The sequence below is a fragment of the Nomascus leucogenys genome, chromosome 15 (genome assembly GCF_006542625.1).
Source record: "Nomascus leucogenys isolate Asia chromosome 15, Asia_NLE_v1, whole genome shotgun sequence".
Classification (NCBI taxonomy): Eukaryota; Metazoa; Chordata; class Mammalia; order Primates; family Hylobatidae; genus Nomascus; species Nomascus leucogenys.
This window is the reverse complement of record NC_044395.1, coordinates 881,151-904,161: the sequence shown is the minus strand read 5'-3', so window position 1 is coordinate 904,161 and position 23,011 is coordinate 881,151. Positions and strand designations below refer to the sequence as shown.

General features: G+C 54.4%; 1 protein-coding gene across 1 annotated transcript in view; it reads left to right on the top strand.

Annotated features, from left to right (window-relative positions):
• Window positions 1-111: 111 nt before the first annotated feature.
• JAM3 (junctional adhesion molecule 3) overlaps window positions 112-23,011 on the top strand; it is a 118,017-nt gene continuing 95,117 nt past the window's right edge. Inside the window, exon 1 of the mRNA XM_030829594.1 lies at window positions 112-692. Coding sequence (XP_030685454.1) covers window positions 539-692 — 154 coding nt within the window. The 5' untranslated portion in view covers window positions 112-538. The remainder of the gene's footprint in view (window positions 693-23,011) is intronic.

Sequence of the window (23,011 nt, the reverse complement as noted above, 5' to 3'; positions counted from 1 at the left end):
AGAGGCTAAGAAGTCTCATGCCTGAAGCAGATCTAGACATTTAACACGCAGAATAAGCTAGGTGGGTTTTCAAGGAGCTACTGAATATGCATGAAAGGCAGCAAGAGAGACAGCAGGAGAATGAACATGGGGGAGATGCGGAGAAGCACACAGAGGCATGGCTGATGGGGCAGAGGAGGAAAGAAGGTCTCGGAGACCAGGGCATGAATGTGGTTGGACAGAGACAGGGAGAAGGCTGGGCAGAAACGAGGAGCGGGAAGAAGATGCCGAGAGAAATAAAGAGGCCGAGAGGAGCTGAGCCAGGCAGCCGGTGGAGCAGGCAGATGGAACAACAGAGACAAAGAACAGAGCCACAGAGTGGGCACACAGCAAGGCCTGGCAGCCGAGCCCTGTGGGTTTGGTGGGAGCAGATGCTTCTACGGGAGCAGCAGCTGATGGCCCCCAGCACGTGCATCCTTGTTGACTCCAGGCCCAGCACAGCCTCCTCGGCAGCCGGCCTTAGCCTGGAGGAGCAACCCTGGTCCAGAGAGGCAGACGAATGGCGGCCCTGCCTCGTCGGGGCTCCAGTTCTTCTCCTCCATCCTCCTCCAGGCTCCGCCCACCTGCTCCCGCTGCGTCCCGGGGCCTCGTGAATCCCAGGGAAGCCACGCGCTGCCACATCACGCCCGGAAGGAAGCAGGCTGCGTTGGAGGGTGAGTGTGAACCGCTGCAGTGTGCTCAGCTCTTCCCCGGGTGGGAGCGTGTGCAGGGGTGTGCACGCTGTGGGAGGGGCAAGAGGGGGAGAAACGTCTGGGCTGCAGGGGAACCAGCGCCAAGAGGCTGGGACGAGGCGGGGTGGGGACAGATCCCCGGCAGCACTGCTGGCACAGCTGCCGTGCCCAGACCCCTCTCCACCCCTGGCTGCCTGGATGTAAGCATCTGCAGCCCCTTGCCACCACCCAAGCCACCAGACTGCCATAGCCTCCTCTGAGTGGAAAGGATCTGAGTGGACCCTGGTTTTTGGGTCAGAGGAGCCTTGGGGCTTCCTTGACCTCATTCTCTCCAGCTGCTACCCACAGGCCATTTTCCCATCACTCTACAACAGTCTGTGTGAGTGGTGCCCCCACCCCAAGAAGCTCAGAAGGGCTGGGGAGAGGGAGGTTTCCACCAGGACCTAGCCTTCGCCCCAGTCCAAAGGCAACTTCCACACTGCCCTCCACACTCCCTCAAGCCTCTCCACAAACGACATCCTCAGAACACTACAGGGACACCCCGACATCAGGCTCTCCACTGTGCCTGGGGCAGTCCTCGCTGGTCCCACACCCAAGGTCGGGGTGCCTGCCAGTGGCCCAAAGTGGACAAGAGGCAAGCCCTGGGAGGGAAGAGGGTAGAGGGGAAGCGGGTGGGGAGTACAGTGTCGACTGCAGGCGCAATCCGAGCAAAAGACAGGCACCACAGGAGCCAGATGGGCCAAGAAGAAACAGAAGTTCAGTAGGAAGAGACGGATAAACAGCAGACACCAAGCAAGCAGCCAAGCATATGCTTTGCAAGCAGGCAACACAAGCACCCAGTAGGGTTTGGGGGGTGGGGAGGGTACATGAGCCCACAGGGAGGGGGACATTAGGTTTGCTGTGGGCTGACTCTGCCTGGTTAGAATCAGTGATCTAATCTTTCTCCACGGAGCCTCAGAAAAATGGAGCTGCAGCCAGTGCTGGCAAGGAAAAGCAGCATTTGGCAGGGTGGAAGGAAAGAGTGCTTATGCTGGTGCCCGAGAGATTGGTCTCTGGTAGAAGAGACATAGCCCCAGACTTGGAAGCCCGAATAGCCAGGTGCTGCCTCCAAGACTCAGAGCAGAGACCCCTAAAGCAGAACCAGATTCAGGAGAGGAGCAGAGGACTGCCTCCTGCAAACCCGGGAAGTCCTTGAGCCCTGCAGGTGCCGGCTTTCCCTGCTAATGAAGCCCATCTAGGCTGGAGCCCTCAGTCTGGGTGATGTCATCCTTTTGAGCTTCAGGCAGGCAAGGGGTGGAGCCAGGCTAGAGCTTTGCAGAGTTTGCAGGCTCCACCCCCGACTGGTCTGACTTCTGGGCCCTGTCTACCCATCTCCCTCTTGGCCACGGCTTCCTGGCCAGCCCTGCTGGAAACCGGGCGCTGCTGCAGAGCTGGAGGAGGGAGGGGGTCACCCACAGTCACCTCTGCAGAGAACAGGGCCTGGCAGGGGATAGGCTTCACAGAGGCCCTCTTCCACCCATCCATGCTTGTTCCCACGTTCACTTCAGGGAGCCCTGAGGTTTTACGGGAACCCAGGGTCCTGGGACCCCCAGCCTCAGCCTCTCCCCTCCACCTAGCATGTCCAGAAATGCTCATCTGCAGTACCAAGTACCAGGTGTCCCAGTGGGATTTCTTCTCTGAATACCACTACGGGGAGGAATAAAACTGAGGGAGAGAAGCACCACCCTGGGTTTGTTCATGCTGAGCTAAAGGAATAAAGGCTCTGCACTGAGTTAGAGCCTGTTCTAAGCCCCAAGGCCAGCCAGCCCTCCTGCAGAATGGTGCCTTCACCTCTCACATGCTCCTGCTGGACATAGCCAGCGCTGTGCCAACTGCTGGCCTCCCTCCGAGGCTGGCATTGGCCCCAGCTTCCTGCCTCCCCTCCTCCAGGGCTACCCTAACCCGTACCAGCCACCATGGCTTGGAGCATTGAGGTCTCTGGACTAGACAAAAATGTGGTCTTCCTCTGCCCATCATAGATGTGTAGGTGCTATTGGGGGTTTCCTCTGACAGCCCTACGCCTACCCAGGGTAACACAGGTGCAGGAACCAGCCCCGGCTGGTCTGTGAAACTCACCACACCACAGGGTCTCTTGTTTGGACTCAGCTGCTTGGCACAGCCCCAGTGCCCAGGAGCAGAGAGGAGCTTCCCCAGGTGCAAGCCCTCAGAAAAGCCTGGGAGCCAAGCCTCTGTGTGCCCACGTGCCCAAGGCAGATGCTCCGCTCAGTGCCAAGGCCCTCTTAGCCCTCCCCAAGCCGTCGGCTCTGTAGCCATATGTCTGGGACAGACAAAAGTGAAGATGAGGGTGACACTGGGGGGGAAAGGAGCGGGTGAGTTTCCTACTGCGATTCATGAAGCCCTGGGCTAGGGCCTCAGCAAGACCGACCGGCACAGGCCTGATTCACAGCAGGAAAATGCTGCTCTTGACACACCCTGATAGCCTATAGCATCATGCATCCTACACTTTGCAGTCTGCTTTCTTAGATGTTGAATTGTATCCCCACAACATTGCCATAATGGAGATAAGGCAGATAGTATTTTAATCCATTTTATGGATGAGGAAACTGAGGTAGGATTTGAACATCTATTTCTGGAAGGCCTCACAAGGCATGTGAAAGTATACGAAAATAAATGAGCAAAATAGCGTGTTAGGAAGCCAGTTAAGCTGACAGCCCAGGCTCCCAGAGGCCTGGTATCACCATCCTTCCCTACATCACACGGTTTCCCATGCTCAACTCAGAATGAAGAGACACGGCGGTGGCTAGGGGCAGAGGTTCTCCCCCACGGACAGCTGCTTGAGGAAGGAGTGAGGAAAAGAGAGCAGGCAATTGTGTGATGAAGTGGACTGTCACCTGGCCTGTGTGCCTGGGACCTGGGCATGGCCCACACGTGCAGACGGTGTGAAGGCTGTTGTTTCTGTGTGCACATTTGTACATGTCATGTAGGATGTGTATTCTGTTTTTAGGCCTGTACATATGTAGATCCATTGTGTGTGTTTATATGGCTGTGCTAGGAAAGGGCATATCATATGTTCCACTAACTGTGTCTGGTAACATGTATGGATAGCAAATGCACAGACCCGAAGGATAGAAAAGGAAGACAAGGATGGTTATGTGGAAACGTGAGCAGGGTCTGTACATGTTTGCTGGATGACTGTAAGAGAAGCATTATACACACAGATTCAAGAATCCGCCTGTGAGGCCAGGCTTGGTGGCTCACGCCTGTAACCCCAGCACTTTGGGAAGCCAAGGCGGGCGGGTCACTTGAGGTCAGGAGTTCGAGACCAGCCTGGCCAATGTGGCGAAACTCCATCTCTACCAAAAATACAAAAATTAGCCAGGTGTGGTGGCGCGCGCCTCTAATCCCAGTTACTCGAGAGGCTGAGGGAGGAGAATCTCTTGAACCCAGGAGGCAGAGGTTGCAGTGAGCTGAGATGGCGCCATTGCACTCCAGCCTGGGCAACAAGAGCGAAACTCTGTCTCAAAAAAAAAAAAAAAAAAAAAAATGTGCACGTGAGCATAAGCTTGTGGGTGTGGGTGCACAAGCGTGGACTGTGTATAGCGATGGCTAAGTGTGTAAAGAGCTTGCGTACCAACTGTAGAAGGGCATTTCCTGGGGGGGTCCCTGCTGAGACGCCAACTCAGGTGCTTCTGTGCCCTTCTTGCAGTGGGGTTCTTACAGGGCCGTCCCACGAGCCTGCTCAGAGCCAGGCAGCCCCGGCCGAGTCTGTGCCACAGTGCAGCACCTCCTTCTCCATCCACGCTCCTCCCAATTCCGCAGAAGACCCGAAACCTCAGTCCCGAGCAGATCAATTGCCGATAATAACATTTAAATTCTGGCCTGGAGGTGCTGAGGCGGTCCTGGGAAAGAATAAGGAAAAGGTGGCATGGATTTCAAAGGAGGGACTTGGAGTTAACAGATCTGATCCTTCGGAGCCTGCAGTCTCTAGTACCGCACCCCCACTCCCACCCCGCACCCCCGCCCCCACCCCGCACCCCCACCCCCACCTCACCCCACCGCCACCCCCACCCGCACCCCCACCCCCACCCCACCCCCACCGCCACCCCCACCCGCACCCCACCCCGCCCGCACCCCCACCCCCGCCCCCACCCCCGCCCCCACCCCGCACCCCACCCCCGCCCCCACCCCACCCCCACCCGCATCCCCACCCCACCCCACCCGCACCCCCACCCCACCCCCACCCCACCCGCACCCCACCCCACCCCACCGCCACCCCCACCTCCGCCCCCACCCCCATCCGCACCCCCACCCCACCCCCACCGCCACCCCCACCCGCACCCCCGCCCGCACCCCCGCCCCCACCCGCACCCCCACCCGACCCCGCACCCCCACCCGCACCCCACCCCACCCCGCACCCCCACCCCCACCCCACCCCCACCCGCACCCCCACCCCACCCCCACCGCCACCCCACCCGCACCCCCACCTCCGCCCCCACCCCCATCCGCACCCCCGCCCCCACCCCCACCCCCACCCGCACCCCCACCCCCACCCCGCACCCCCACCCCCACCGCCACCGCCAAGCCGAAAACCCAATCCTGGGCCCACCGGTTTGCGCTGATGCCACAGCTCGGCGGGAAGGCTTCAGCGTGGGAGGCGGTGGGGGTGACACCAGGGCTGCCCCTTGAGAGCGACACTGGCCTTAACCCCATTCTCCCCGCGACCCCCACCCCCGCCTCGCTGCACGCGGTTTGCCTTCTCTGCTCTTCTCCACCCTCCCAGCGGGAGAGCCGGGGCGGGGGAGCGGGGCAGGGGCGGGTCTCCTCCGAGCAGCGTGGCCCTCAGCACCCCTCCCCAGACACGGGCCTGGCACACCCACACGCTCGCACGGAAAAGCCCCACTTCTCCTCAGCGTGGGGTGTTGGGCCGTGCTGCGCCCTCCCCCGTGGAACTGAGAGTTCTAAAGCCGTAACCGGCCGGCGCCGCGGCAGCCTCTGCTTCATCCTGGAGCCAGGCCGGCATCCCGCGCCGCAGAGGGGAGAGCGGTCGGTAGGAGCTGGGCGGAGGCGTGGGCCCGGCAGAAGGCGGCCGGGAGCTCTTCCCAGGAAAGGCCAGCACCTGAGGCTGCACTTTCTCCCGGTTTCCCCTCAGTAAAAGACGCACCAGCAACTTAGAATTCGAGGCACTGCAGAGCTGGAAGGGGCCTCAGCGCTGCTCCCTCCGCCCCCTCATTTCACAAACCGGAAAGCTGAGACCCAAAGCAAGGAAGGGACCTGGCCAAGGTCAGAGCTCATCTGGGACCACACGAAGATGATAACTTGTTAGGAGTTTTGCAAATGGGTTTGTCTACAGTTTGGTAGAATTTAAACATTTTTTTAGTTCAAATTTTCAACACTGGCCAGCTCCCTCTAATCCACAGTGGTGGCGCACTGTGATTGAAATTCAGCTGCATAGCTCTTGCTGGGAAATGCGGCGTGAGCCGTCAGCACAGGCGGCAGCTGCCTCCCACACTTAAGACAGGTCTTCTAAAGCCACAGTCCTGTGTGAGCCTCCTGGAGCTCATAGTCCCTCAAATGGCAGGCAGGTTTGTGAATGTTTCTGTGTTCTGAACGTTTTTCTGAAAAAGGGTTCACAGCTTTAATTGATGTACAAAGAGATGTACAACATGGAAGAGATTGAGAATCATTTCCTTAAAGCAACAGGAGTCTAGGCTGGGGAGAAATCAGATTTTAGGAATGAGCTGCTAGGCACCTTAGCAGCGTTCAGAGACATGAAAGCGTTGGATTGTTTCCTAGATTTAAGAGCATATATTTTGCAACATGAAAGAGCTTCTATGCTCTAGAATGTAAGTTCCTCAAGGATAGGGCTCTAGTCTATTTCTTCACCTAAGGTATCCTTAGATCCTGGATCAGTGCCTGGGCGTAATCACAGGTGCAAACACACACGTGATTAATTTGTTAGTCTGCACAGCACTTCTCTTTCCATGCCCACTCCTGCCTGGTCTCCAGCAGTCATGAGAATTGCCATCGTTAGGGAAACCCTGATGCAAGAATTGCAAGAATGACTTTGTAATTCAATGTTGACATTTAGGACCTTTTTCGTTTCGTGTTAAAGACTGATCACCCTGGGAAAATCAAGGCAGTCCAGCCAAACCCCAAGTCCCAATCAAATGCAGTTTGTATTGAACCCAACGACTGCCCAGCACCTTTGGGAAGCCCATTGCTTTCTATGCAGACGCAGAGCTACCAGAAAGCACAGGTGGATGTGCTCAGCTTGTCTTGTGACGTGAATGCCTGAAAACAGAGCAGGACTAAAAATTCCCTGTCTGAGAGCCTGCAGCTTGGAAGCCTGAGTTCTCAGGGACAAGAAGAGAAGAGTTCCCAGTGTGGCAAGGACCAGGCGGACCAGCCTTAGGCTGCGCTCTGGTTCCTCCCCTCTCTGTGGATTCCCTTTGATCCTCCCCTCCTGCCCCACTTTGCAGCCTCCACAGCTCAGCTGCTAAATCACTGGGGATTAAGACGCTGGGGGCAGGAGGGGAGGGCAACTCGTCCTGGGACAGAAATGGCTCCTTTCCTGGGAGGGGTGAGAGGAAGCTGGGGTTCTCAGGGCCCCTGGCTGGGCCAGCCTTCCTGCCCTCCCCCACCAGCCTCACCCCCCCTTAGCTGAACCTCCCATGGACAGGCAAGCTCGGAGAGGCAGTTGTGCAGCTGCTGCTTCTGTCTGGGGCTAAAAATAGTCTCCTCTCCACCCATGTCCAGCTCAGGCTGGGCCAGAGCTCTGAAGAGGACTCACAGGCGGTGGGGGGAACAGAAGGTGGGGCCAGAGACAAGTGTCCGCATGGGCAAAGACTAGGTGAGACGGGCAGGGAAGGTAGGGCTGCCGCCTGCCCCTCAGCTCTGATCCCCAGAAACTCCCTTAGGAAGGAAATAGAGTTTCTCATCCCTGTGTTTCTGAGGGGAAAAGGAGACAGAGAAAGGCTGGGCAGGCTGACTTGGGTCACATACCAATATCTAACGTTTATGAAGTGCTTGTCAGACACTGTTTTCAAGCTCTGTAGATGGCAAAGGACCCCACAACGTAGGTATTATTATTATTCCCTTTGACAGCTGAAGAGATGAAGGCGCAGCGGCATGAACTCCCATAGCCAGAGAGTGTGAGCTGGACTCTACCTGGAGCAGCCTGGGTGCAGAGCCCGTGCCCCCAACCGGGTCCGTGGCCAAGGCCCAGCCCAGACAGGGCGCAAAGGGGCTGAGAAGAGGAAGTAAGATGCCAGGGTTGCCATGCAGGAGGGCAGCCCCGAGTGAGATGGGCACCGTGGCCTGGGGCCCACCTTCTGGAAGAGCTCATCAGCACTTCAGACACACTACATGGCCTAGACCCAGGGCTCGTTGAGCCCCTCTCTCGGACTGCCTTGGGATTTTAGGTGAATCCTCTCTGGCTGCCACATTCACCCTTGCAAGCCTACACTTTGTCACCTTCTGAAAAGGTGCAGGAACGTGATGCCCAGCTGACCCCCAGGGAGCGGGAGCCCCAGAGGCCGGCGGAGCACACAGAGGCCGGCGGAGCACACAGAGGCCGGCAGAGCACACAGAGGCTGGCAGATCTGCTGGGAAACCGCGGGAGTGTAGGAGCAGGTCTGGGGGCACCTGAGGGCCTGTGGTGCCTGAGTTATGGAAACGCTTACAGTAAAGCAGATTTAGATTTCACAAAGACAGAGGTGAAGGTGGGTGAAGATGGAGGGAAGGATTTAAAGGGAAAGAGAAAGAGAAAAGATAGGAATGAGGGAGAAAGAGGAAGAGAGAAAGAAAAAGAGAAATAGAGTTATCGAAGATGACTGCCAGACTGGCCTCTCTCGACTCAAAGAGCCAAGGAGGGGAAGGCCGGTCTGAGCAGCAACGTAGACAAGAGCTCAGGAGCTCAGGCAGGCAGGGACAGAGCCCTAGCTTCAGCAAGAGCGTGGGGAACAGAGGGCGAGGGGGACCATGCAGCCCAGGATGGCAGGTGCCATACACACGGCCTTGGTCCTGTCCCCTCTCCCATTGCCGCTTTCGAGCTCACCTTGTTTAAGGCCAAAGCACACACCATCCTCCCACAGAGCCGCTAATGCAATTAACAAAACACACTCATAAATCTTGCATGGTGTCCGGAGCTGTCTCCTCTCCCTAAGCACAAGGGCCAGCTCCGGAGATGGTGCTCAGAGAGCTGTGTGACCTCTCCAGCGTCAGGGCCCCCTGAAAAACGCAGCATAACCCTTAGTAGGACAGAAAGACCATTCTCCTCTGCCAACCATTACAAAGCGGAGTGGGGCTGGGGTTAGGAAATACAGACAAATCAGAAGAGGCTGAGAAGGCGGAGATGAACGTGCATGTGTGTTTGCAGGGAGCTGGGGAATAGTTCGTGCCTTCCAAGCTCAACAAGAGAGCATTCAGCAGAGACCAGAGAATCACCACTTTTGGAGGGTGGTTTTACCTTGTGAGAACAGAGCACAGGGTGCGTGGGACCCAGGGCATCTTCGGCAATGCGGGCGTGACTTGGCGGGATGTCGGTGTTTGTGTTTGCGTGTGTGTGCATGCATGCGTGCATGTTCAGTCTGGAAAACTGGTGAGTCACTAAAACACGGAGCTTTCTGATCTGAAGAGCTTATATTTGGCTATTTTTAGCTCATCTTGTCTCTTGGCCCTTTTTTTCCCCTTGTCTGTTTTCAAATGTAGAGGAGTCTGGAGACCATGAATGCCATGTGTGTGTGTCTGCTAATTTAGAGCTTGGGCCCAGAGGTGGGTACCTCTGAAAGTGCAGAGATGAAGGCACGTGGGGTGTATGTGTGTACAGCAGGGACACACTGACACAGACAGGGTGCACATGCTCTTTTTCTGCATGTACACATGCATACCGTGCATACATGCACATGCTCTTTTTCTGCATGTACACATGCATACCGTGCATACGCGCACATGCTCTTATTCTGCATGTACGCATGCGTACCGTGCATACGTGCAAGCAGGAGTGAGGCCAGAAACGTCCCTGGAAACTCCGGCCTACACGCTCTTCACGTGGGTTGGTGTACAGCTACCCACTGTGCATACTTCACAAGTCTAACTGCCTCCCCACCCCAGCCCCTGCCTCACACGACCCAGGTGGGCACACTCTCATGAGCACATGGCCACAGGCGCAGTCTGGGCCTATCTTGGGGAATGGCCCCAGCCCCTGTGCCTTGTTTCTTCTCTGCTCAGCCACTCTTCCAAAAATTGTGACTTCTTCTCAAGAAGGCCTTTCTCTGCTGGGTGGCAATAGGAAACAAGAAGTGCCAGATTCTGCACTTGGCTTCTCCTGGGACTCATTCAGCTGATCCCACCTGCCCACCACCATCGGCCGAGACCCCCTCCCCAGTCCAGTGGTCATCCAGCTACAGGGGGTCTGGCAACTGCTTAGAGAGGCCAGGCAGGGGACAATGCTGTGCGAGCTCCATTCCTCTAGCCTGGAGAGAGGGAGAAGGGAGAGCGAGCTCAGACTGCCGTCTGCCCAGGTGCAATGTGGGGCAGGCAGGGAGCGGACAGCACTCTTCAAGGCTCTAGAATGCTGGTGGGTTCCTGGACCTTGACTCTGTGTAGGCAGGACTGTGTATGCAACCCAGTGTCAAGAACAGAAATGCGCAAATGCTGCCTATGACCAGTGCCTCAATGATGCTGCACGCCTGGGAAAGGGCACCCGCAGCCTCTCTTTCCACACAGCACACATGCTGTGCAGTCACCCACAGCGGCACGTGCCTGCATGCACACACTCTTAGAGGCCTGCGTGAGAGGGAACACAAGCCTTCGTTACTCCAGACACCAAAGCAAGCTCTGAGCTGCATCATCCCCCAAGTCTGCAGTTTATGCACGGCTCTGAGGCCCCAGCCAAGGCGGCCGAAACCCAGCCATGTGTTGCTCCTTAAGCCGTGTCTTCTGCTGAGGGTCTGTGTCAGCCCAGAGGAGGGGCCCTCAGTGTCCCTTGCCTGCTGGGAGGCCCTGTGGTTCCTGGTGTCCAGGGGGCTCAGCATCACCTCCTGGAGGGAACCACTACCCGCCTACTGCCCCCCTGCATTCCACTCCACAGACACTTGGGGGTCCAGTGCTCTGTGCAAGGCACTCCATGTCGTCATTGTGAAGGAGGACCAGGCAGAGTCCCCACCCCCGGACCCCTGGCCCAAGATAGGCTGGCACAGAAAAAGATGCCTGCACAATTGGCCATTGCAGGACTCGCCACCTAGGCTGCCTGTGGGCATGAGCCACGCAGAAGGGATAATTCTCTCTTCCTCCTGGGGCCTAGGGGCCTCCACAGAGAACAGGACGGGGGCTTTTGCCTGGGCCCTGAATAATGAATAGATCTCCCCAGGCCAAAGAGGAACTTCTCAGGCCGGGAAGTGACCTGCATGAAGGTGTGGTATCGGGAAGCGTGGACGGGGGCTCGTGGGGAGAAATCAGAGCTTGCCGGCAGAGAGACTGGAGCTCCAGCCTGCCTGACTTGCCTCCGGTTCTGTGGCTCTTGCCTGAAGGAGAAGTGATTTTGAATTATCTACCTCTCTTCTTACCCCACGTGGAAGGAAAAAGTCTTTTTATCTTGAAAGATCTGGACTCCTTCTGCCTTCTGAGCATCTGTAAGATGGAGATACTAATAGGGCCTTCCCTATAAAGATATGTTGAAGATTAAATGAGAGACCTCGTGGAAAGCTGTTAGCACAGAGCTGAGTAAGTAAGCATTGTCATTAGTTATTATTATCCTATGTTATAGGCTACCACCGTGATTCTCAACCGATTTTGCCCCTCAGAGGTCATTTGGCAATGGCTGGAGACATGTTTGGTTGTCACAACTTGCAGGAGTGGGAGGGAGGCTGCTCCCCCCCTCTGGTGGGTAGGGCCAGGGTGCTGCTAAGCACCCACCATGCACATGGCAGCCCCCACAGCAGAGCGGAGCCCACCCAGAATGCACAGAGCACAGAAGCTGAGAAGGCCTGGGCTGGGGCTTTTGCCTTCTCCTGAAGACAGTGCGGTGACCATGATTTTCAAGCAGGGAATGACATCATAAAATTTAAGTTTCAGAAAGAAAAATCTGGCAATGCTGTGACATGTCTAAAAAGCTCAGCCAGGGGCACTGCAGACCTGCAGATGAGACCGGGGGGAAGGAGGGCTGGGTCTGCAGCAAGACCAGGAGGCTGCACATTGGCAAGAAGAGAGCAGGAGAACCTGCTGAGAGCTAGAGGAAGGAAGGGACAGGCCTGGGGACACTGGAGGACCCTAAAGTTTCCAGCACATGGACCTGAGCAGATGGTAGTGCTGCCTTTCAATAGCATAGGAAGAGAAGACTCCGTTTGGGAACTGTGTCCTCCAGGGCCCAGGTCGGGGGAAGCTCTTCCACCAACCTGGACGTGAGCCATGCCCCTCCAGTCCATCTGCTCCCACTCAAGGGGGGACCACCCTTCAAGAGACCCTCACCCTGCCCATCAGTGCCCAAGAGAGGCGGGCATCCAACGGCACCATCTCCCTCTCCTTTCCCATGCAGCTCCCTCTGGATGATGACCAGTGAGGCCCCGCAAGACAGCCTCCCGAGGCCAAGCCACCAAGCTGCAGGACGAAGGTGATCTTTCTGGGCTCCTGATGTCCAGACCCTGTCTCATCTTTCAGCACGTTCAGAGTACCTGTGGCTGCTGTGGGCAGAGAGGAGGTACGGGGGAAGTCCCGGCAGACTTATCTATCGGCAGAGAGACTGAGCCTCCACGCCACCCCAATTCCCCCTGCCCTTTTGACTGAGCTCTGAACACAAGTTAGAGGAGCTGGGGGAAAGCTCCAAGCAGTCAATACATCAGCCGGTGAGCGCGTGCCATGTCCTGTCTCATGCTCGGTGCTGGGGAGGACGTCCCCACAAATACCACAGCTGGAATTCTCTGGTTGAGAAGGCGAGACCCACAGGCAGAGAACAATTAAAAAAACTATTAAAGAGACCCCTGGCGTAGTCTGAGGAGCCCTGGATAGACCAGAGTTCTATCCCCAGACCTCAGGCCTGAAGCGGGTCCTTGTACCTCCAAAAGCTGCAGCCACACCAAGTTATAGGCAACTTCTCATCGCCTGGATTGTGGATGGCAGTGGCGCATCTAATCGAAGGGTACTGGCGCCTGGAGCACTGTGCTGAGGAGGACTCCGAGGCAGCAGCAAGCTTAGTAGGACTATGGTGGCCAACCAGTGAGGCGAGCATTAGGTACCACCGGGATGTCATGGGGATGTACCTCCTGCTTATTAACCCTTCTGGTTAACAGCAACTGACTAGGGCCATTCCTAAGGACTCCTCCAGCTCCCAAATGGGATAATTCTATGATGGAAATGTTACATTTCAAGGCACTGGCTGGAGCACAATGAGGCAAAGCAGGAAGAGATCTGTGTGGGTTGGGATGATCAGGGAAGGCTTTGGGAAGGAGGCGGCACTTTAGTGCGGCCTCAAGGTGGGGGAGTGTGAGTAGCTGTACCGGAGGTGGGAGGACATTTATGTGCATAAAACTGGGGCTGAGCATGGGCTGTTCTTGGTACAGGAGGGAGGCGGCTAGCATCGCTGTCATGCGCTGTCTGTGTTTGGGGCAAGTATGATTACACATGGGAGAGCACACTGCCTGACAGCTTCCCACATTGAAGCCACAAGCAAAGATGACGTTGCATGCGTGCTGGTTTCCAGTCCTCACAGCTCGTCTTCAAGGCAAATGCTCTTCCCAGCCTTCCCCAGCATTCTGTGACTTGCTCAGGGCTACTGCTGGCAGGTGCGAATCCCGCATTCAGCCTGGGCAGCGCGGTTCTGATGGCTTCGGGCATAACTTCTCCGCTCTGGTGCCTTCTCTACTCTTAGAAGCTGATCAGTAAGGAAACCCAGCAATGCAGTCGAGACACCATGGCTGGATCTGTGGATTCTAGGGACCAGGAAGAGGCAGGACCAGCTGTAGACTGAGGAAGGAGGGCCTTGCCTGAGTCATCAGTCACATAAACAGATCCAAGCAAAGAACAGGTCAAGGTGGACATAGATCAAAGATAGGCGCTAAGTGCCACTGGGCTAGGGCTTCCTTTAGACTTTCCCCAAGTCCTACATAATCTACTGGAAACAACAAAAGGTGTCCCAACACAATGGGAATAGGCAAGAAGGTACAGGAGGGCATGAAATTCCAGGGACGTGGGGCTCAGCCTGTGAGGATGGGAATAGAGCCTGCCATGGTCTTAACACAAGCCCAGAGGCAGAAGGCAACTGCCTAAAGATCTCATTTCAGACAAAGCTTAACCCTGCCTTTGCCCAGGGCTGCAGCCTCCAGCCGTCTCCACGCTGTCCCTGCCTGGCACCTGGTGGTGCGCTGGGGAACTTTCGCTCTTTCTCCCTCCTTTCCCAGCCCTCTCTCCTTCCTTCCTCCCTTACTGGGTTCACGGACAGCTCCAGCCTCCACTCAGCTTGGCCTCTCAGTTCGATGGCACCCAGAAGGTCCTGTTGTGCACCGCCCCAGGCCCCTAAGCAGGGGAAGATGCTATGTCTCGTCTTGCTTTCTTCACCCCTCCCACCACCCTTGTCCCCACCCATCCGGGGATGGATCTGAAACCAGCCCAGGTATGAAACTCTCTGGCCTCTCTCCCAAACATCCTGGTGCCCCTGCCCCCTTTGCTCTGGTCCCACTCCATCTCAAGCCCCCTCTGCAGTCCTTCCTTCTGGTTTCTCCCTCCGGCCTCCAGGAGGCCTCTGGTGCCCACACAACTTCCCGGCATTGAGGAAGGACCAGAGCTGTAACGTGGGGCTGGAAGGTCCCAGAACCACCAGCTAGTCCTGCCCTGCCAGCCTCTCCTTGTTAAGCCCTCCCTCCTGCTGTTCAGTCTATGCTCAATGACTAGAGGCCTGATTTTGAAACTCTCTTTTGGGGCCACTGGGTCGGGCCAGCCCTCCTCACTGTCAAGAAATGCATCCTCATTTCTTACCTTAATTTCTCAACTGCATCCGTTCTTTCTTGTTCTGGGAAGTCACCCGGCGTGGTGCTGCAACCATGCTACTCCTTAGCGCTCTGCTTCCCACCCAAAGCAATGCTCCTCCTCACCTTTTCCAAAGCTTCCAGCCCCAGCAGTTCTTGGACCTGGGGTACTTTCCTCCCTGCAAGTAACAAAGGAGGACAAGCCCCAGCTTCTCTAAGATGCCTTCGGCTGCCTGGAAGAGGCCTGTGGAAGGCCCTGCAACTCTCCGCAGACCTCTGGGCATTGCTGCTTCTTCTCAGTGGCCCTCATCCCCTCAGCCAGGTGACTCACCATCATCCTTGCTCCCCCCAGACCCGAAACCTCTCCTCTCCCATCCTTCCTTCTCTTTGTATCTCTTTCCGTTTACATGCGCGAACGAACACGTGTCCACACACACATATCATTTCAGGCCCTATCTGGAGCTGTCATTGACAGAACTCAAATTGTGATAGGCAAATTGGCTTCAATTTCAGAGAAAGGAAACCCAGTGATGCATCTCCCGGTGCCTGGAGAGCGAGGAGATAAGAGAGCAGAGATGGGCTGCCTCGGCCAGCAGCACTGGAGCGGGGACTGTAGCCAGGGAAGCGGGTCTTCTGCGGCTCTGGCTCAGGCACTGGAGTCCTGAGTGCTGGGGAGCCTGGCTTGAGTCTCACCCCCCACGTGATGTGGGATAACAAAAGGAGGATGGATCACCTCCGAGATGCAATGAGCCCTTCCCCAGGGCTTCTCTAAGACAACCCAAGGTCTTTCCTAGCGGGAATCAGACGTCTACAGCAGGGACCCCTTAGCCCCCAGATGCCGCATCCTACATGTAGGGCTGGTCACCGTCCTGGCAGTTAGGAGGGGATGGGTGAGAGCTGCTGCCGAAAGAGGAGCAGCCGTTCTGATGCCATCATACCTCTGCTTGTCCCCATTACATAAAGCTCCAGCTGACTTGGCGTAATGACTAAGAAAACTTTCCAAACTTCCCGAAGACAGTTGGTGATCCTCTACCCTCCCGGTGACTGGTGAGAACTACCCCCACAGAGAGCCAGCAGAGAGGAAGGCTCCAGCTCCGGGCCCTGACTCATCACACACACACACTCCCCAGCACTCTTTCCCAAAACAGTTCCCCTCCCACCCATCCACCCTCCTACCGGGGCTGGGTGACAAAAATGAACGCCCCAGAGATCTTGCCAAGTTCTGGGCCACGCTCAGCCCAGGGAACATGCAATTCCCCATAGAATGGGAGGAGCAGACCCCGCCCCCTCGGGAAGCAAACAAAGTCCATTGGAAGAAAATTGCCACCTGACTGTACAATGATCACTGTATTGTTTTCCAAATAGCTTGGACTACTTTCCCCCAAGAAAGAGTTCAAAGCTGTATCATCATAAAATATTAGAGCCTAAGGCAATCTTAAAGGTCATCTTTAGCCCCTCTCCCCTTCCCTGCTTCCATGCATCTACACACGGATTCATTTCTTTATCTATTTGTTCATCAGATAGTCACTGAGTTTCTACAGTTTGCCATGTGCAACGCAGGCACTGGAGGCCTCACAGACGTACTGTCTCCTCAAGGCGCTTGTCATCTAGTGGGTGAGAAAGCAAGTGACAAGGCGTTGGAATAAGTATGACAAGCACTGTGGTAGGAAGAGTGCATATTCTAGAAGCACCAAGAGGGCACGTCACCCCCACCTTGGGGTAGTGGGGGGAATTCATGGAGACTTACTGGGAGATATTATATATATATGTATATGTACATAATATAAAAATGTATTATAAGTAAATATATAAAATATAAAAATAAAAATATAAAACATAAATATATATTATATAAAAAATATATATTACATAAATATATATAAATAAAATATAAATATAAAATATATATATTGTATACAATATATAAATATATATTGTATACTATATATATATATATTTTTTGAGACAGAGTTGGGCTGGAGTGCAGTGGCGCGATCTCGGCTCACTGCAACCTCTGCCTCCTGGGTTCACGCGACTCTCATGCTTCAGCCTCTTGCGTAGCTGGGACTACGGGCACACATCACTATGCCCAGCTAATTTTTGTATTTTTAGTTGAGATGGGGGTTTGCTGTGTTGACCAGGTTGATCTCGAACTCCTGGCGTCAAGTGATCTGCCCGCCTCAGCCTCCCAAAGTGCTGGGACGACAAGCATGAGCCACTGAGCCCAGCCTGGGAAAAATTATATTAAAGTCGAGCTACGAAAAATAAGGAAATTCCTTTTCAATCAATAAGAGGTCTGCTCATCACTCAGTGCGGCTGAAGCGTAGTGTCAGGCACACTGCATGATGATGAATCTAACGTAGTGTCCACACATGGAGTTTAATGCCTGGTGAGGGACATACAGTAAAGGTACACATGACTAGAATATTCTGTGCTCCCAACAGAAAGAAAAGATAAATGTTGAGGGATGGCCATCCCAAGTGCCCTGACTTAATCATCACACATTGTATACATGGATCAGAATATCACATGGACCCCGAAATACCTACGATGTATGAAAAAAAACAGAATATACCTCGAAGCACCAGATAATGCTCCTAAAAGAAAGATCCGCGGGGTCCCAGGGAGGGTTTCAGAGAGGGTGAGGGGAAGTTCCCAGCTGGGAAGACTTGCAAAAGCCCCATGGAAGAAATCTGAGTTCACCTTGAGGATGGCTAGGATTTAAAGGCACAGAGGGAGAAAGAAGGGCATTCTGAGCAAAAGTCATGCTACCAGCAAAGTGTAAGAACCAGTGACGTCTGGGGGAAGAATACACCAGTCTGACCGAGGCACATGACAGGCAGTCGGGGCAGACACCGCGTGAACACAGGCAAATCCTGGGGACGCTCTGAAATTTAAAACCAGGCCCTGAAGTTTCTCAAGGCCACAGAGTGAGGAGAAGAGCAGGACTTCCGACGTGAACTGCAGCGCTCCTTGCACAGATGACAGACGGGCACTTTTCCCCTTGTGATGCTTTGGCCCCTCCCTGCTGGAGGAACCCCGTGGCTGACTCCTCCCCTCCCCAGGGGGTCTCTGGATGCAAAGCAAGGAGACCCCAGGCTAACAATCCAGGCTGTTCTACTCTGGCTTTTGCAATTTTTTTTTTTTTTTTGGATAAGTACATGGCCAGGCAAGGTGGCTCACACTTGAAATCCCAGCACTTCCAGAGGCTAAAGCAGGAAGATCACTTGAGCCCAGAAATCTGAGACCAGCCTGAGCAACACAGTGAGACCTCATCCCTACAATTTTAAAAATTAGCTGGAAGTGGTGGCACACACCTGTGGTCCCAGTTACTTGGGAGGCTGAGGAAGATGGATCGCATGTACCCAGGAGTTCAGGCTGCAGTGGGCTGTGGTCGTGACACTGCCCTCAGCCTGGGTGACAGAGTGAGATCCTGTCTCTAAAACACAATCAATCTATATTTTTTAAAACTCTTTTGAAAAGGGCAGCAAAATCCACCTCACCAACTGAACTAGGGGTCTCACCCTCGCTCCTAACCAGCCCAGTTTGAAATATTTGGAACTCTTATGGCTGTTCTTTCTTCTTCCTCATCTCCACACAAATACACTAACCTACGGCTTTCAGTCTTAGCCCTTTATTGCTTTATGCACATGCCCAGTTCAGGGCTTACGTCCATCTGGGTATCTCTGCTTAAGACTGCAAGTTCTTAAAATACTGGGATATGCTGCCTGTAATCCCAGCACTTTGGGAGGCCGAGGCGAGAGGATCCCTTGAGGTCAGGAGTTCGAGACCAGCCTGAGCAGCACAGCAAGACACTATCTCTACAAAAAATTTAAAAATTAGCCAGGCATAGTGGCACATGCCTGTGGTCCCAGCTACTCCGGAGATTGAAGCAGGAGGATCACTGGAATGAGGGAGGTGAAGGCTCCAGTGAGTCGTGATCGTGCCACTGCACTCCAGCCTGGACGACAGAGCGAGACCCTATCCCCCCGCCAAAAAAAAAAAAAAAAAAATACTGGGATACTGTACACAAAATTGCCTTGAAAACTTGAGCACAGAACACCAAACAGCTAAGCGTGCCGGTTTGGGGAGGGCGGGGGAGGAATAAGGCGCCGCAACAGTAAGAGGCCGCCACACGGTGGCGCAGTGAGGCTGGGAAACGGTGCACCCCGGGCAGGAGGGGACACTCCCCGTCGCGGCCACCCGGGGTGGGCAGGAGGCGGCGCGGGCTGGCTGGTCTCTCCCGAGAAGTTTCTCTCCCGAGAAGGGTGCGTCTCAGGGCTTGTCAGTGGATCCCTGGAACATGGGGAAGATGCACAGACATGGGTTTCGCTCTTTGCTCTCCTCTCTCCTAAGACCTCTGTGACCAAGAGAGGCCCAGGGGCACCTGACGGTTGTATCCTGCTCTGAGAACCCATCCCTAGGTTGGGAGACGGAGCAGCCATGTGCAGGTGGAGGTCCTAGCGACAGGAGGAAGTGCATGCGTGCCTACGTGCGTGCGTGCGTGTGCACTTGTCCTTGAGGTGCAGAGACTGATGAGCAGGGTCAAAGATGCTTTTTTTCTTAGTCTAATGAGCTCTTGGAAACAGCTAATCTCTGGAGGGAAGACACACTCTGGACATTTGCTGCCGGCCTGGAATTGGATGTTTTAAGAGCCCATCCTACGAGACGGTTGGAATGCTTTTTTTCCCTTTTTTTTTTTTTTTTTTTTCTTTTTGGTAGCAACAAGGTGTCACTATTACCCAGGCTGGTCTTAAACTCCTGGACTCAAGCGATCCTCCCGTCTCAGCTTCCCAAAGTGCTGGGATTACAGACAACAACCACCATGCCTGGACGTTTGAATGCTTCTAAGAAGCACAGGACATTGATGATCACACATTGTATCCGTGTATCAAAATATCACATGTATCCCACATGATAATGTAAAATTATCATGTATCAAGTAAAAAAAATAAGCACAGGAGAGCTTCCTTTCTGCTCTTATCCAAAACCCTTCCTACATATAGACCGTGCACATCAAAAATGTTCCCACCACAGTCCGTATTTGTTACTAAATATACATTCCTGGCCGGGCGCAGTGGCTGACATCTGTAATCCCAACACTTTGGGAAGCCGAGGCAGCATAGTAGTTCAAGACTGGCCTGAGCAACATGGGAAAACCCCATCTCTACAAAAAATGCCAAAAAAAAAATAGCCTGGGGTAATGGCATGCACCTGTAGTCCCAACTACTCAGGAGGCTGAGGTGGAAGGATCACTCGAGCCCGGGAGGCCAGGGCTGCAGTGAGCTGAGATCGTGCCACTGCTTTCCAGCTTGGGCGACAGAGTAAGACCCTGTCTCAAAAAAATAAAAAGTGAGCCAGGCGCGGTGGCTCACACCTGTAATCCCAGCACTTTGAGAGGCTGAGGCGGGCAGATCACCAGGTCAGGAGTTCAAGACCATCCTGGCTAACACAGTGAAACCCCGTCTCTACTAAAAATACAAAAAAAATTAGCCGGGCGAGGTGGCGGGCGCCTGTAGTCCCAGCTACTCGGGAGGCTGAGGCAGGAGAATGGCATGAACCCGGGAGTGGAGGTTGCAGTGAGCCGAGATCGCGCCACTGCACTCCAGCACGGGGGATAGAGCCAGACTCCATCTCTAAATAAATAAATAGCGAAAAAAAAAATTCTACCAATGTCCTTTCCAGACACTCCTCAACAGCTTTCTGCAAAATGCTGATCATAAGCACGTCTATGCACGTGTTACTGGAAAGGGGTCACAATCCAGACGCCAAGAGAGGGTTCTTGGATCTTACTCAAGAGAGAATTCAGGGCAAGTCCATAAAGTGAAAGCGAATTTATTAAGAAAGGAAAGGAATAAAAGAATGGTTACTCCATAGGTAGAGCAGTTCTGAGGGCTGCTGGTTGCCCCTTTTTATGGTTATTTCTTGATGATTCTTGTCTCCCCTTTTTAGACCATATAGGCTAACTTCCTGATGTTGCCACGGCATTTGTAAATGGTCACGGCGCTGGTGGGAGTGCAGCAGTGACGACGACCAGAGGTCATTCTCTGCCATTTTGGTTTTGGTGGGTTTGGGCCGGCTTCTTTTCTGAAACCTGTTTTATCAGCAAGGTCTTTACTACCTGTGTGTTGTGCCAACTCCTATCTCATCCTGTGACTTAGAATACCTAACCTATGGGAGTGCAGCCCAGCAGGTCTCAGTATTTTTACCAAGGCCCCATTCAAGATGGAGTTACTCTGGTTCAGATGCCTCTGACACACAGATGCCCACAGATCCATCTTCACCTCAGCAACGCCTCTCACACACGGAGCCACCGCAACCCTGTGTGTCTCCTCCCGAGAAGGTCCCTCAGACAGAGTCATGTGTATTTCTCCACTCAGAAAGGCAGGTTCCCCTTCCCACCTACGCACACAGAGGCCAGGAGGACGGACACAGTGTGACACAGAGGCAGGCATTGCAATTCCATGTGGCCTGGGGCCCCCGTGCCATTCGCCCCTGTGAGGGAAGTTTGTTTCCTGCCTGTGCGTGCTGTTCTGGGCTCAGCATGGAGACGGGGGTGGAGGAGGAGGGCGGAGGACAGCTTCTCAGAGTCAGGCTCCTTCCCAGCTGCGAGGGCAAACAATTCCCGAGGAGAAGAGGATTGGGAACTCTCTGTGAGGGCAGGAGAGTGCGAGGAGAACACACCCCGGAGAGTCGCGGGTCGGGCGGGGCAGGAAGGATGCCTGAGAACGTTGAACTTGGCCTTCGCAGGGCAACCAAGAGTCAGAGTTCTCATTGATGCCAGAAAGAAAAGTTAGGAGTGTGTGGGTCTGTGCGTGTGAAAAAAAGGGAGGGAGAGGCAGGAAGGGGACAAGGACAGACATCGAGGTGGAAGTAAGCAATTGAGAACACGTACAGAGTCAGACGACAGGAGCAAAGGGGTAGAAATAAGGAATCTCTAACTTAGAAGCGGAAGATTGGGAAGAAGAATAAACAGCTACAGGCAGGGCATCCAATCTGGGAAGCGTGCAGAGAGAAAGGGGCCCAGAGCAGAGAGCTTGCAGGTGGAAGGAAGGAGGACAGGCAGGCAGGAAGCCCCAGGCCTGTCCAGAGCCCCACCACTGCAGGAAGGCACCAAAGGCCGGCAGGGAGGCTCAGCTCATCTGTTACTTACAAGCACAAGCTCCCCCCAATCCCGATTAACAGGAATTACGTGGCATATGGCTAATCCTCCTGCCACAGTTATTAATACTTTCCAGACACCGCCGAGGAAACCAGGCACCCTCCTTAGGCCCAAGTCTTCCCCCAGCCTGGCAGGGCCGGCCACCCACGCCTGCTGCAGGGGGTGCTCTGGCCCAGAGGAGGGGAGGAGAGTGGCTGGAGAGCTTTCTCTGAGTCCTTCAGGCGACTCTGAATCCTCTGGAAGCACATGCCACAAGCTCTTCCTTTTTCCAAAATCCATGTGTATGTTGTTTGCTTTAAATAGTCACAGAAAACTTGTGATAGAAGGAGAATATGTGATGTCATTCCCATTAAAAACTGCCAGGCACAGTTGCTCACACCTGTAATCCCAGAACTTTGGGAGGCCAAGGCGGGTGGATCACCTGAGGTCAGGAGTTTGAGACCAGCCTGGCCAACATGGTGAAACCCTATCTCTACTAAAAATACAAAATTAGCCGGATGTGATGGCACGTGCCTGTAGTTCCAGCTACTCAGGAGGCTGAAGCAGGAGCATCACTTGAACCCCGGAGGCGGAGATTGCAGAGAGCCAAGATTGCACCATTGCACTCCAGCCTGGGCAACAAGGGTGAAACCCCATCTCAAAAAAAAAAAAAACCTAGGAAGCTGGGAGTGGTGGCGTGCGTTTGTACTCCCAGCTACTTGGGAGGCTGAGACGGGAGGATTGCTTGGGCCCAGGAGTTTGAGAACAGCTTGGATAACACAGTGAGACTCGTCTTAATAAAAAATTTTTTAATTAGCCAGGCATTGTGGCGCACACCTGTAGTCTCAGCTATGAAGAGGCTGAGGTAGGAGAATTGCTTGAGCCCAGGAGGTCCCCAGCCTAAGTGACAAAGCGAGACCCTGTGTCAAAACAAACAAACAAACAACGGCAACAACAACCAGGAAAACAAATCCAAGAGAAGGGAAAGGATTTAATCAAGGGCTTCTGCTCAATAGCAAAGTCTGGCCCTCCTCATTTCCAGCCTAGTGGATGGAAACTGGAAGCTAACTCGCCGCTCCCGGCTTAGGGAGACATAAAAAGATAAAGAGGGGAAGGGGAAGAGAGCAAGCAGGGGAGATGGATTTCTGATAGTGGCTAGTGTGGAGCCAGGTGTCCAGTGAGCACTTAGTGAGTGCTTTGTAATT